This window comes from Eulemur rufifrons, chromosome 8 (assembly GCF_041146395.1).
Source record: "Eulemur rufifrons isolate Redbay chromosome 8, OSU_ERuf_1, whole genome shotgun sequence".
In the NCBI taxonomy this organism is placed as follows: domain Eukaryota; kingdom Metazoa; phylum Chordata; class Mammalia; order Primates; family Lemuridae; genus Eulemur; species Eulemur rufifrons.
Window position 1 is genome coordinate 59,290,135 of NC_090990.1, and position 14,788 is coordinate 59,304,922.

The 14,788-nt window shown below is 38.4% G+C and overlaps 1 protein-coding gene across 1 annotated transcript in view; it reads left to right on the plus strand.

The window, feature by feature from the left end:
- ST6GALNAC3 (ST6 N-acetylgalactosaminide alpha-2,6-sialyltransferase 3) overlaps window positions 1-11,616 on the plus strand; it is a 196,089-nt gene extending 184,473 nt beyond the window's left edge. Inside the window, exons 2-3 of the mRNA XM_069478098.1 lie at window positions 10,084-10,191; window positions 11,274-11,616. Coding sequence (XP_069334199.1) covers window positions 10,084-10,191; window positions 11,274-11,460 — 295 coding nt within the window. The 3' untranslated portion in view covers window positions 11,461-11,616. The remainder of the gene's footprint in view (window positions 1-10,083; window positions 10,192-11,273) is intronic.
- Window positions 11,617-14,788: the final 3,172 nt, after the last annotated feature.

The following is a 14,788-nucleotide window of genomic DNA, read 5'->3' on the forward strand; positions in this document are numbered from 1 at the left end:
CGTGGGTTCTGGCTAGATCTGATTTAATGCAGATCTCACTGGTACTGAAGACCTTAGCAAAAAGGCTTAGATACTCAACCTCCTTCCCTAAAATCACCTCAAATCACTGTCTTAAATACTTGTTAAAATTTTTAATTGTTTAAAAGTTGTTTGTAAATGTAAATTTTCACTTTGAAAGAGAATAGAAACTCAGAAAGTATTTTTATCAGAACAAGTTTGAGTCTGATTCCGTGCTAAGAACTATTTCTAAAGGAAAACCTTGGTTTAATTCAAGCTCCAGTTAAGTCAAACAGCTAAGAGAAAGCAAGTCATTTCATTTCTCTTCTAAAAAAGTAAAGTGGCAGGAAAAGTTCTTTTATCTGCTTAGATATTTTCTGACCTGATTACAATCTTTTCCTTTTTTTTTTTAAGTCATAAAGCAAGTATATGCAGAAGGAATGGCTGATACGAGAACTAGAGGAGCAAGCCGACATCTTTAATTACCTTTATCAGGTTAGCAGGGAAACAGGCACCTATGCCTTAGGTGGAGAAAGGTGATTAGTATTCAGAATATTGAAGCCCACATCAATTTAGAAAGGGCATGATTTCAAGATAAGTTGAAGGACAAGTTGGAAAGAAGCAACTTTTTTAAGCATAAGTATAAAACTAGGATCAGATCAAAGACGGATTGTTAATAAGAGTCAAAGATTAGTCGGAAGTAAAGTCCCTAATTATACCTAGAGTATTTAATAGATTCAATTGTGTTACAAAAGATCTTAGAGGTCAAACAATCCAGCTTCAATCTTTGGTTGCAAGCAACAGATGCCTCCTCCTCTAGCTGACATTAGCCAAAGAAGGGAATTTATTAAAAAGTTGCAGAAACTAAGGACCAAAAGGAAGCCAGGCCTAGGGAATGAAGGGGGACCCAGGAACTTGATCTTTATTTCAGGATTTACTCCTTTAATTCTTTTAAAATTGAGGCATATGTCCTCATCAGTAGCATAAAGCTATTGTTTGTACATGACCACAGCTAAAGTTCTAAAAAGTATTTTGAATCCTGAAGTTACAAGCACAAATCTATAAAGTGGTGATACTATCTCTGTACTAAAAATACAAGTGTGCATTTATAATTCCCTAACATGGACTATGTTACTTTAACTACAGTTATAGAATTGCAGTTAATGGTTACAGACACTAAGCCTACCTAGGCCAATTATCGTATTCTACCATCAGAGAAACTGTAGCCCAGGAAGAGGTGGCATGTCCAACATTTCCCAGAGGGTAATAGTAGAGCCAGAAGAAGTAAGATCTTTTGGTGGCTGCTCTATCAGACATGTGATGCCTTGTGCAATAGTGAAAACAGTAACCAAGAAAGAACTTAGGAACCGGAGTTCTCTGGCATCAGACTGGGGGCAAACACTTTATAACTCCCTGAACCTTCATTTATATAACGAGGATATTGATACTCCCCATAGGATGGGGTTGTTGGGAGGATTAAATGAGATGAACAAAACACAGTTATTAACACAATGTCTAGTACATATAAACACAGTATAAACAATAGCAGTTCTCGATTGAAAAACATTAGTCAGCTTTTATGCTGTGTAACAAACAACCGTGAAACACAATGACTTATAAGAACATTTTTATTTCCTATTCATAAGTCTGTAATCAGCTATAGCTTCACTAAGCTTAGCTGGACTTGACCCTTAGGCTCATGTCTGTTCCATGGTTTCCTCGTCCCAAGACCCAGGCAGAAGGAATAATCCCTACCTTGGATGTGTTGTTTTCATGATGGAGGAGAGGTATGTAAGAAATGGGAACCATGTGATTCTTCTTAAAATCGCTACTGGGAACTATCACAATGTTCACTTCTGCTCATATTTCATGGGTCACAGCATGTTATTTGACCAACCAAGCCCAAAGTCAATGAGGCAGAAAAGTTAATTGCACCCACCAGCAATCCACATTCAGGAAGGGAATGAAAAATGCAATATAGCACAGGAAGACTGCAAGAAAATCAGTGGTCATTGAGACAAGGATCTCTAGAGTAACTTGAATACTCTGCAACTAGAACCCACATAGGCTACATGTAATACCTCATGTCTTCAAAATTATGGACCATTTAGAAAAACCAGAGATCCAGGGAAAGCAACAGAGTTACTTAGGGTAGAGATTGGATATAAGGGTACATAGAGTCATCCCTTCTCCCAGAAGCTTCACTAGGTAGAGGAGACATTTCTTTAGAGGTCATTCAGTTCAGCATTTCCAGACCTGAATGATATTTAAAAAGGTTTACATCCTGAGAGTGGTAGTGGTATCTGTTTGCAATTCCATTCATCAAAAAAACTCAGTGAATTGAATGTTTATGTAAAAACTGTTTCCCTTATACATGGAACAGGTCGAGAGCCTCCAGGTGTATATTGAGGAAAACCTGTGTGGTGGTAAGTGGAGATTAGATGAATTTGTTCATGATTTGTAACTTAGTTTATAACGCAGATGAGCACTACTAGGTGCATCCTTTATCATCACACATTTTTAATTGTTTTTATTCTTAGTCATATGTTGTTTACATTTGTTCTCAATTCTGAATTAATGAGGAATTTAATGAGGAAGAGAAAACATAATTCTGCCAGTTTTGCTCTGTATACTTTTCTCTAGATGCATAAATTTCTTTCATCTGAAAAATAACTATACAGAACATCAAGATATCTCTAATATTTCAAAACATAATGTACAAAAGAAAAATAAATCAGTGTTACTTATGCATCCTCTCTATAACCAACAATCTACTATGGAAATAAACACCAATGATGCTTTGAGGTCCATTCCAGATTAGAGGACAGATCAGACCTATTCTGTATTCCCATTAATTTCATACCTCAGTACAACTGCACAGGCCATTCCTTCTGCCGGAAAGGCTCTCCTCTTTTCCTTTTGCTGCCTAATGTTCCCACTCAGCCTTAATCTGCAGCTTAGCTCTTACCTCCTCTTGGAGAAAGAATTACCTTCTCCAGTTCCCCCACCTGTGTTTCTGCCTTTCCTTCAGTATTCCCATAGCACATGCAGGGAATTACCTCCTTAATAGCCCTATTTTGTAAAATAGTCATTGATTCTGTCTCCTTGACTTGACCTTGAGTTGAGATCCGGGTAACTTGGTATTGTCAGTGTCCAGCACAGTGCCTCACACACACAAGGTGCTCAACAAGTCTTTCTTGAATGGATGAGAGTAGGCAGAATTGCCACTTGGTAAGATTAGAAACTGGAGAGGATGTGGGGAAGAGCATTTCACGAAGAGGGAAAGTATACAGAAGGGTAGAGTAAAAAGACAGAGTCTGACGTGCACAAGTTGTGTTTAAAGAGCAATAAGTGAGCCCATGTGACTAGACCAGATGCTCCTCTGGAAGGAGGTTCAGGAAAAGAAGTCCTGGGAAACTCAATGAATGTGGAGTTTAAGTTTGTTGGGAGAGGGCCTTGAGGGACACCCATTGTCTTAGTCTTCTCTGGTTGTCATATGTCAAAATACCATAGACTACATGCCTTAAACAACAGAAATTTATTTTCTCACAATTCTGGAGGCTGAAGTCCAAGATCAGGGTGCCAGCATGATTGGTTTCTGGTGAGGGCTCTGCCTGGCTTGTGGACGGCTGCCTTCCTGCTGTGTTTTCACATGGTGGCAAGAGAGAGACCTCTGGTGTCTCTTTCTCTTTTAATAGGGAAACTAATATCCTTGTAACCTCATCATCTGATGATCTACCCTCATAACCTCATCTATAGCTAATTATCTCCCAAAGGGCCCATCACAAAATACCAAATGCCATCATACTGGGGATTAGGGCTTCAACATATGATTTTTGGGGGGATACAATTCAGCCCATAGCACCCATCCACATTGAGTGGTTCAGGAACTGGCCCCTGAAAAATAAAGTGGACCAAGGAGGTCACTCTCATCCATTCCTGCCATTTCTGGGGTTCCATTGTTCAGTTAAGAAAGTGAGTGAAATCTCAGAAATCAACATTTACAATCGAAGAGGCATTAAAGCCTAAAAACAAGAACAAAATAATCTTTTAATTTCTGAGATGAATGAACAATGTAACTTCTGTGAGTGGTATCTTCTATTTCTATAGCAGCCATAAATCATACCTTTGGGAGCTGTACAATTTCACTTTCAAATGTACATTTTGAAAAGAACACAGTCATTTCTTATTATGCTCCTTTTGTACAATTCCATTGCATTCATCACTAGTCAAAGGGTCCTGTTGATTCTATGGCAGGAAAACTATTTGTTATACTCACAGTCCAAGTGCCTACTGATTAGCGCAGGTATTTTGCATTAGCTGATTGGAATACCAGAACAGTCTTCCTCTAAGATTTACTGCTTTCTCCATTTACCATTTTTCATTATTTTTCCAGGCCTGGATTCCTTTCACTTGGTGCATTCTCTTAAGAATTACCAACCATAGGATGATGTTTTTATCCATTTGAAAAGTTTATGTCCATTTGCAAATGATTCAAGACAAGATTGAAAATTCTGCTGCCTGATTTGCAGAAAGTTTTTGCTGCCTAAAAATTTGCTGGGCATGTCCTGTTGATAGATAGTACAAATATACAGTATTAATACAATGGGCAAACTTCAGAACATTTCCACAGCTCCCGACTATCGAAATGATATACAAAAATATATGACTTGGGGACAGCTGAAATTGTTTCCACACTTTGAGCTCTGCTTCCATTAGACTGGTTCGCAATATTAGATTGAATCCCAAGGTGCTACTGATAATCATCAGCTGTTTTTCTTGCCAAGGCTCTTTGTTTAAATGCATTCTTTCATTATCCATGTGCTTTTTTAAAAAATGAGGGAAAGAATGCTTTTAATTGAATAATTTGTATTCTGTCAGGTATTTCTTCTCCCTAGGAAGGTATCTGGAAAGTTACTTTGCTATTTTTATTTATCTTGCCAGTGTAGTATATTGATGAGAGAAGTGAGGTCCAATAGTGTTAAAACAAGACATGAAATATTGATTAATTCTTTTTTTAAATTCCTTTTTTACTCCTGAGTATAGCAGATTTCAGAAGCTGCTGCCAATATTGTGTTCTCCAATAAACCTCCATTATTGGGAGGGTCTTGATCCCCTTTGGGCTTTGATAAATCATTATTATGCTTTTGAAATGTTAGCTTTGAGTGCCTCAGGTTTGGCTTTCATCCATTCATAGAAGAAATGAGTAAGAAACAGTGGAATTGAGGCTGCAAAGTTTAAGCCAAAGACCCCCAAAGGAACCATTCCATGAAGAGAGACAGCCCAGGGACTGAGGCACCTAACTCCTTGTCCTTGTTCCCATCCGACACTTATTTCCATTCCCCATTGTGCATTCCCCCATTGCAGGCTAGGACTTGCCCTTTGGTCTAAGCCAAGTGAATTTGCTGTTCCCTAAGATCGTGAAAAGGTAAGATGATGGCTCAGTACTGGCCAAACCTGAATGACTTGGGATAGACTTGTAAAGAAAGGAGACGGAAGTTAGACACCTGGCTGGATGAGGAAAGCCAGAGGGGCAATGAGTGGGCAGACAAGGAACTAGAAATAAAGGGAACCTGGCTCTTTAGATCACTCTGAAATCTAGGACCCAGGTGAGCTCGGAACAGAGGGGAATCTGGTAAAATGTGAAAGAGAATTGCACAGGGCAACCCCCCCCAATAAAGAATTATCTCATCCAAAATATCATTAGTGCTAAGATTAAGAAACCCTGGTCTAGAGAAAGTGCCATTATTTTGTCCAATAAAGTATAAGCTTCTTGAGTCCAGAACCCAACTCACTGAGCTAATGGTGTTCAATAATTAGCAGAGCATCCTGTGAATAGACAGTAAATTCAACATAATCTAGCTTTCTTTTGAAGAGTAACCATGTCTGTTTCCTCAATTCCTCCTCTGAAATTATCCAAAAGGGAAATGTCACTCAGAAGAAGGGTCTAGCCTATGAGGCAATAGTAGAAGAGTGCTTCACAAGATGTTTTAGGAAATGAATAGAGGAGAGAGTGTGCTCAGAAGCAGGGGTGTAGACAAACGAAGCATGCTGACAGCCAAAAATATTGACAAAGATAAAAATTAGGATAGCTCGACAGACAAGGAATCCTGCTATCCATGTGATGGCCTGCAGACATCAAGAATGGGGCAAACATCAAGGGGTAAAGTAGCTTATATTTTATAGGCAATAAACTAGTTGAAAGGTCATATCTGAAATGATATGCCTCAAACATGTGCTACATCAGGATGTTGACAGCATCACTTTCCCAAGAGATGAGCAAGTAAATTTAAGTAGTTTCCAAGCTGTAGGTATCTTGATGACCAAGGAGCAGTGGGATGCAGAGCCCGACCAGTGGAAACCAAGGATTGATAGTTTTCTCTTCCCACTCCTGCCTTTATTTTCCCTTGCACAGCTCATTTTTCTGCCACATTCATTTAGCCTTTTCTATTGCACTGAATTAAGGGCTTAAATTCTTTTATCATCCCTATGGGGATCTTGATTGTTTATTTGTGGATGACAATAATTGTTTTTATCGATCCCCAAATGTGGAAGGTATAAAAAGTGCTATGGCTGATGGCCAGCGGACATGTAGTTAGTGCCGCATGCTTGAGTGACAAATTACAAGGCAATATTTGGCCCCAGAGGAGACCCTTTAAGAATTTTTTAAGGCATTTGACTTAGTTATCACTAAGTCTTTCCAAGCTGAAAAGCATAAACAATATCACATACATCAGGTCAAGTCTTTTGTTGTAGTTTTTATTGAACCTTAAAAGGTCTACTTGGGTATAATTTACGCTTCTGCATTTCTAGTATGCCCATAGAGCAGCATGGGAGAGTTTGGAAATGGTGCAGCTATAAGAATTCCCAGGGCCAGCATCATCCAAGCCAGTAAATTCCTTTAGGGACCCAGATTACCAGGGCATTTATTCAGAGTTTCTAGATTAATCCAGCAGTTGCCGTTATTACACTGCAAGCATCACTGTGTGGACATCAGCTCTAAATATTTTGAGAAGAAACCACTTTGCTAGCCCCAGCATGTACTGTGGGTAGGAAACCTCATGTGATTTCACGTACCAAATATATCAGAGGCATCAGGGAAAGAAAATGCAACAGTCTAATTAAGTGCTGTTTGTAGGACAGGGCACTTGGGCAGTATGAGCCTCCCCAGTCTGAATTGAATGCAACATACCTTGTTTGAAGAGCTTTCGAGCTAATTAGCATGGTCTATCTACCCAGAAACAAAATAAATCAGGTTAGGTCTAAAAGGAATCAAGTATCAGAAATGTGGTAAAGTTTCCTTATTAGCCGGTAAGATGGAAAGGTCTTTGACCAAATGCCAAACCCTGAAATTCTTGACCTTATTTTCCTGTGGTAAAGAGAATATAGACATATAGAGAAACCCCTAGGACAGTATGTCCTCTTTATCTTGTGAAGGCTGTGTTCCAAAGGCTTACCGTTGAACTCTCTGCTGGACCAGAATGAGTCATGAGAGCTTGTTTTGCAGAGTAGGGGGTGGATATGTCATACAAAGGGTCCTCCCCTTTATCCTGGAGCTATAATATTATCTTGGTCCTTGACAGCAACACTGGAGGGACCACATAAAAGGAAAGAGGACTTGCCCTAAAGATGATTTTTTTTTTTTTTTCTCTCTCTCAAATTCACCTTTACCCTCAATACTATGGTTCAGTGTGTCCTTGGTCTTGGACAGCCATTTCAGCACCTCCCATGAGTGGTAGTGTGAAGGAGGCAAACATGAAGTTCCTTCCCCCAAAAGTTTAGTGACTATAGCTACTACCATTACAAGGTAAAAACTTTATACCCAGTTTACCTTTTTATATACACCCCATACATTTAGCATCATGTCCATCACACAAGTGAGCACTAAATGTGATCTGACTGATTCACACTGTTGCTAATTACAACATGCATGGAGCGTGGTACTGCCCGATGTTTAAAGCTTAATTACAGACTGACCATAGAAGGTGATGAAAGCCTGTGCTTTGTTGCACTGTGTTGTGACCAATTGTTTTAACGTGTATGCCTCCCCCACTAGACCGTGTGCTCTTTGAGAAAGTATTCATCACCAGCTTCTAGCATAGTCGGTGGCACATAATGGATTTCAATAAATATTTGTTGAAAAAGTGAATAAATGGGTGAATAAGTGAGATCTGTTTTTTTTCCCATTGTGTATAAACAAAGGGTGTAATTTTTGGTGATCTCTACTAGTGCTTGGTCAGCCTAGTAAAGAAGGATAGAGAGGATAGAAAGGGAGTGAAAAGTGATTAAAGTCGTATGAGAAAGCAAGAAGAGAAAAAAAGGGCATGCAATTCAGTAGGAATAATAACCAGACAAATTCCGTACATACACAAAATTTTTAGATTCAATTTGGGAGCATTTTCTCAAGACTTTTGCCTCTTCTGATCTCTCCCAATTTTCAAATAAGGGCTTTTTAAGCAGATGGTGCTTTAAGCAGTTCCCATCATTGCTGCTTCTTCTCAGACCCCAGAATGCAGGGTTGCCTGCAAGTTAAGTTCTCTAAAAAGCAAAGTTGCTCATTAGAGTATCTCACCTCCCTGAGGTATGTCTTTCTACCCATTTTGCACCTATTCCTGACCCACATTGCTGCTACAATTCCTGTCACAGAGGAAAATGCATGTGACTCAATGTGATATGGTTTCTGGAATATTTTCCATGCACCAGGAGATGTAAAAGAATGGCTACTTAGGTAGTGGCATTTCAGACTTGGGGGCATGAAATCAGACAGAATATATTAACATATGGGCTGAGTTTGTCTCTCCTTGCAAATCTCCACTGTGAGTTTGTGTTGTTCCTGAAATGCTAGCACGTTGTAAGTAATTTGACACTATGTACAGCTTGCTTAAAGAAGCAGCAGCAGCAGCAAAGGATTCAGGGCTTCTAATGATAGCACACTGACGGCTTGGCACTGGGGATGTGCATCAACAATATTGAACGTCAGTGGGGAAGAACTACCTGATGTACCCAGAGAGTGGTTATCAGTGTCTGAGTGTCAGCTTACAGAGGAACTGGCTGTGCTCCTGTAGGCCAAGGAGTCTAGATGGAAGGTAGGAAATGTCTTTTATTAGAGGTGCTGCTGCGCAGCTGTCAGGCAACTTAGAGTGATCCAAATGCCCCTATGGAGAGAGTTTTAAGGAGATAGGCAGTCGTCTGTTTTGGATGGATTAGGTCACCTTGGCTAAAGACAAACGTGGAGATCCAGCTTTTCATCGAACATTCCCTTGAACTTGGCAGAATCCCCATACACACATGGTCCATGTGGTTTCTTCTCATTTTGCCCCTTCCCCTTTTTTCAGATCTTTGCACCCATTATCAAAGAGACCTTCCCTAATCAAGCTTTATTATAACATAGCCACTTCCAAATCCATTCTGTCCCCATGGTGACCGACATTTTGGTTGTTTTGATAACTGCTGTATCCCCAGCATCCCGAAAAAGGTTATCACATAGTAGGTTCTCAATAAAAATGTGTTGAAAAGGTTGGTAACATAGATATTACAAAGAAAAAATCTTGTCTAATGATGCCTGGGAAGCAGTTAAGGAAAACGTTTCAGATGATTTTGTAGGCCAAGTCATTCACCCACACTGCATCCAATTTACACTTAGAAATCCAAGGAGCCTTCAAGAAAGTGATATGTCCATGTAAGCAAGATAACACCATTATCATTCAGTTCCCATCAGGACTCCAAGCAACTTTTAGAAAACCTGTGCTCTGATATACAGCACTAATTTGTGTCTTGTGGAAAATTAAATTATTTTTCACCTGAAGGGAGCAGGATTATTTGACTTCAGATATTTGCCATATGGCTTCTCTTCCCCACAACATAGCTTTGAGGCTTAGGGAAGTAAGAGCAAGAGTATTCCTATAAATTATTCAGAGATAATTGAAGATAAGTGTGTATCTTTGACATATTGTCAAGTTTCTTCATGCTTTTTCCTGATAACAAGTGCTGCGTTTTTGATAAAATGTTCATTTCTCACATACTTTATTGTTGTTCTGTGTTTGTTTTGTTTTGTTTGTTGTTGTTTGTTTTTGTTCCCCTCCCCAGAGTCCAGTCCGGCTCTTATCTCAGCACAGGGTGGTTTACCTTCCTTCTGGCCATGGACGCCTGTTACGGCATTCATGTCTACGGGATGATTAATGACACCTACTGCAAGTAAGATCACAGGAAATTATTTTTATGCAGCTCCAATTTTGATACCTTGTCAAAATATCATAATTCATTTTAATACCATAAATCTGTGAAACAGATAAAGCAACAATTATTTCCCAGTGTTCTTTGCTGACATGACATTTTATTGTCAGTGCATCAGGTTGTGACTTTTAGGGGTGATAAAAAGAAAAATATTTGCCATAATCTAATGTCAAATGTCAGAAGGAACACTTCCCTTAATCAGTGACATATCAGGGACTTGTGGCTTGGAAATACAGAACAAGTTCAGTGGTTATTTAATTTGCAAAAGCAAGGTTGTCATTTCTGCTGCTCTGATGGTTTGATGGATGGCTACCTGCTCAATGGTTACATTTGATCATGAAGGGCAAAATGTCCTGATGCCTCCGAGAAACTGACAGCTTAACAAGAATTCCCGGAAATTATATTTCACTAATAAGTGAGTAATCTACTACATCTTTATTTAAAATGAGTGTGTTTATCCACAGTATATCCTCGTTGGTGGGATAGTTTTTAATTAGATAATAAAAAAAACCCTCCATGCTTCATCAGGGTAATGAAATATATTTTCCTACCAACAATTGGCACAATATAATTCAGAGACTGTTTTAATCATATTGTCAAAATGGTAACTCTCAGCCAGCCACAATCTTCATGAACAAATGTTTCTATCCTAACTATAAACACAATGGAGCACAGATGAACCCAATTTCTTACTATAAAAAATCCCAAAGTTTCTTCAAGTTCTGCAAGAGGCTATCCAAGGTCTGCTTTCATTATATACCATTTCCTCCTTCAAAGGATAGCCAGCCATATGTTTGAATGCAATTGGTATTATTAATATATATATAAACTGTATTTGATCTATTAAGGCACTAAGAACCTGGTACATCTTCCTAAAAGCTTTCATGCATAATAGCTTTTAACTGAGTTCACGGACAAAAAATCATATATGGGTTTGCAAGTAAATGCATTTACTGGGCACATAATGAATTCTTGTAAGTGAATGTTTCATTCTTCGTTCTTCATCTCAATCTTTCTCTCATTATCATTTTTTTCTTTTCTAGGACAGAAGGATATAGAAAAGTCCCCTACCATTACTATGAACAAGGAAGAGATGAGTGTGATGAATATTTTCTTCATGAACATGCCCCATATGGGGGGCATAGGTTTATCACTGAAAAGAAAGTGTTTGCTAAATGGGCCACAAAACACAGGATAATATTTACACACCCAAACTGGACAGTGTCTTGATGTTGGTTTTTAAGGTCTTACCACAACACTTGACATGATCATGGTACATGAAACCACAACTGTGATGCTGACGCTGTTAACAATGATGACAGCGATGATATAAACAACAACGATGCTGAACAAGTTCCTGTACATTCTCAGATATGGATGATGACTCTGCTAGTAATTTAAACTTGGGATTTCATGGAGGGTGGTTGTGCTCATTATGTTCTTTCTGAAGGTTCAACACTATATACTGCACTTTATAATTTAACTGGAATTGAAATGAAGGCCAGTGACATGATAAATGTGACCTGAGAAATGGGAAGATTTTCCTTTAAGATAGCTGCCCAGAATTATTAAACAGTGAGTAATCCCCAAAAGCCATGGGATTTGACCTCATGAGGCAAGGTTATTGACTCAGTGGCTTTCTGAACCTGAGCAGCTCTAACATCTTGAAGAATGGTTGATCGTCAAACACTGACCCTAGAAATGCTATCAGGGTGCAAGTATCTTACCACAGTTACTAGTTAGCCTGGAGAAGGGAAGGTGTCTCTTCCTGATATACCATCTTCCCTCAGTACTTCCTACAGCTAAAGCCTCAGGCCATCACCTAATTAACAATGAAGATATCATGGACATCCTACACATCAGGATTACTTGACTATCTCAAACACTTAATTAAAAATGGGCCAACTTAGCAAATCTTGATGAATTTCCACTCTTACCATCCATCCATTCTTACTTCCCAAGACAGTATAACTAAACATGTTATTAGAATGATCTATATTAATGTTTAGTTATTTTTGGTTGATTCCTAAATCTTTCAAAAGGCTATTTAACATGTAAGATACCAACTTAAACACTGTAATAACATATACTGTGAAAACATTCCTAAAACATAACCAAAGTGTTTACTAACTCTGCTTCAACATCCAATAACACAAACATATATGCTTTTTAAAATCATGAAACAGGGAAAGCAAAGCATATTTTTACATCAATTTGTATCCTATCATACTTCATAATATATATTTGTATATTCGAATTTCTATTTTATAGGCCCAAGATGTGTCTCTCCATACATTACATTATCATTGCCAAGTGCCAACTGTTAGACGTGGAGAGAAAATGATTCCTTGTATTAAATCTGACCAGATCTTTTGCCTTCTAGGGGTTTACTTTCCCCATAGTGTATCAGTTGTTATACCATAATAACAACAACAATAATGACCTTAATGTCCAAAGTGCTTTGTCATTGAGAGTCCTTTCACATCTGCTAGACCACGTGATGCCGGTGACCACCTCATTGGGCTACTGCCTGTGCATTCTGCCCTCTCTTTAGCAGATGATCTGTAATTTGTTAATTGTTCTGATGTCTTCAAGATTGCTCTACTTGCTAATATTTGTATAGAATAGCATTTATGTAGACTAGCAACCAATTGATTTCAGGGCCAAACACAATATATTATATCAGGATTATGTAAAAAGTATCACAAAGGATGGTCTTGGTCATATATGAGGACCTGTGTGAACTTGAGTTGTTTTGACTTTTTTTAATAGTCCTAAACTAGAGGTAGAGACAGACTGACTGTTTGGTTTTTTTTTTTTTTTTTAAATGGTTCTATATAGGTGGGGAAAAGATGAAGAAACAGGGACAACAGGAGAGACTGAGAGCAGAGAAATGTAGTTTCCTGTCTCAGGCTTGAGACAGCTCTGTTTTCCATATACTCATTGCTCATCAAATATTAGGGAGTTGACTTGCTGAGAAAGTAGCTGAGAGTTCAAAAACATCTTTGCAGAATGATCCAGAAAGCAAAAGCCAGGTTCAACTTACAAAATGTTTTGGAAGCTGGAAGTAATGACGCATTTTACTTTGGAAGTACTTTCTGGTTTTCACCAGTGCTAAGTATCATGACGAGTTATCACTAAAATGTGTCATCTTGGGTAAAAGCCTCTTTGCTGCTCTCTTCTGCCATTTTGATACCCCAGTACTTATATCCATAAAAATTGCCAAGCTCCAGTTCTATCCTTGGAGGGAGTTGTTATTCTTGTTTTGTTTCCTTATATGATTTTCAGTTCTATGAATGTTAGTTTTATTTTTGAGCTAATGATGGATAGGAATGCCCACTTAAAGAAAAATAAATAGATACAAATGCTGAAATGATAATACAGATTGTTTTCCCCCTGTTGTGATACAAACATTCCACTTTTAAATAAAAAGGAATCCTTGATTAATCAGAATGCTTTGGGGAATGACATATCCTAATTTACTTAGTTTTCTAATAAATGAAGGGTCATCTCTCTTTGTTTTAGCCCTTACTGCTGAAAAACTTTTGAAAAATTGCTTGCTGTCCTGCCTCGCTATAGCTTTTTCTGATGAAGGAGACTTTCGCAGTACCTTGTATTCCTCATTCTGTGGTAGCTGGTGTATGTGGAATAGGTAGCCTGTGGATTTAAATGGGCAGTGTTTTCTTCAGATGGGTGGGGATAGTGTTTATTCCCCTCTCCTCTCTCTTTCCCTCTCCTCTTCTCCTCTTTCTTTCTTTTTTATTAACTAAATTCCTACTCTGTAGTTTTTGTTGTTGTTGTCTTTTGTCTCTTTTCTTTCTAAAACTCGGGCACAAAAAACACATTTTTCCCCATTTGGAGACCCAATTGAATGATTTCCAGTATAATTAGCATTTTGATGAAATCTCACGATTTATTTTTCTTAGTAGTTTAGTTTTCTCTGCTTCGATTTTCTGTTCTTCTTTATTCCAGCTTCCTAATGCTAGTGGAAACACAAAGTCTAATTTCTCCCATGTTGAGAAGAAATTTTCCATCTAAGATTTACTATTAGAGAAGAGCTTGGCAAAGGAGCAATTCCAGGGCAGTTTTTTGTCATGCAGATGTCTGATCAATTCCACAGATTTTGGTCAACTGAAAGAGATTTTAACCAGCATCTAAACATTGGAAAAATTAACTGAATTCACTTATTACTGATGTGTCTGTATTGCAGAAGCTAATTAAAATTATCTATAAAAAATGAAAATGTTTCAGTAGGGTGGGGAACCTGCGTCCTTGGGACTTCACGTGGCCTTCTGGATCCCTGAGTGTGGCCTTTTGATTGAAACCAAATTTTACAAAACAAATACTTTTAATAAAGGGATTTGTTCTGTGAAGTTTTGATTTGGTCGAGGGGCTGCACTTGGGGACCTGGAGGGCCACGTGTGGCCCCAAGGCTTCAGGTTCCTCACCCTATTGGGGTTGGCCACCATTTTTCTGCAATCTGCATAAAAACTTGCAAGCTAAAAATAATAGAATAAATATTACTTTGAATTCTGCAGACTTTTTTAAAAGGTAAGGA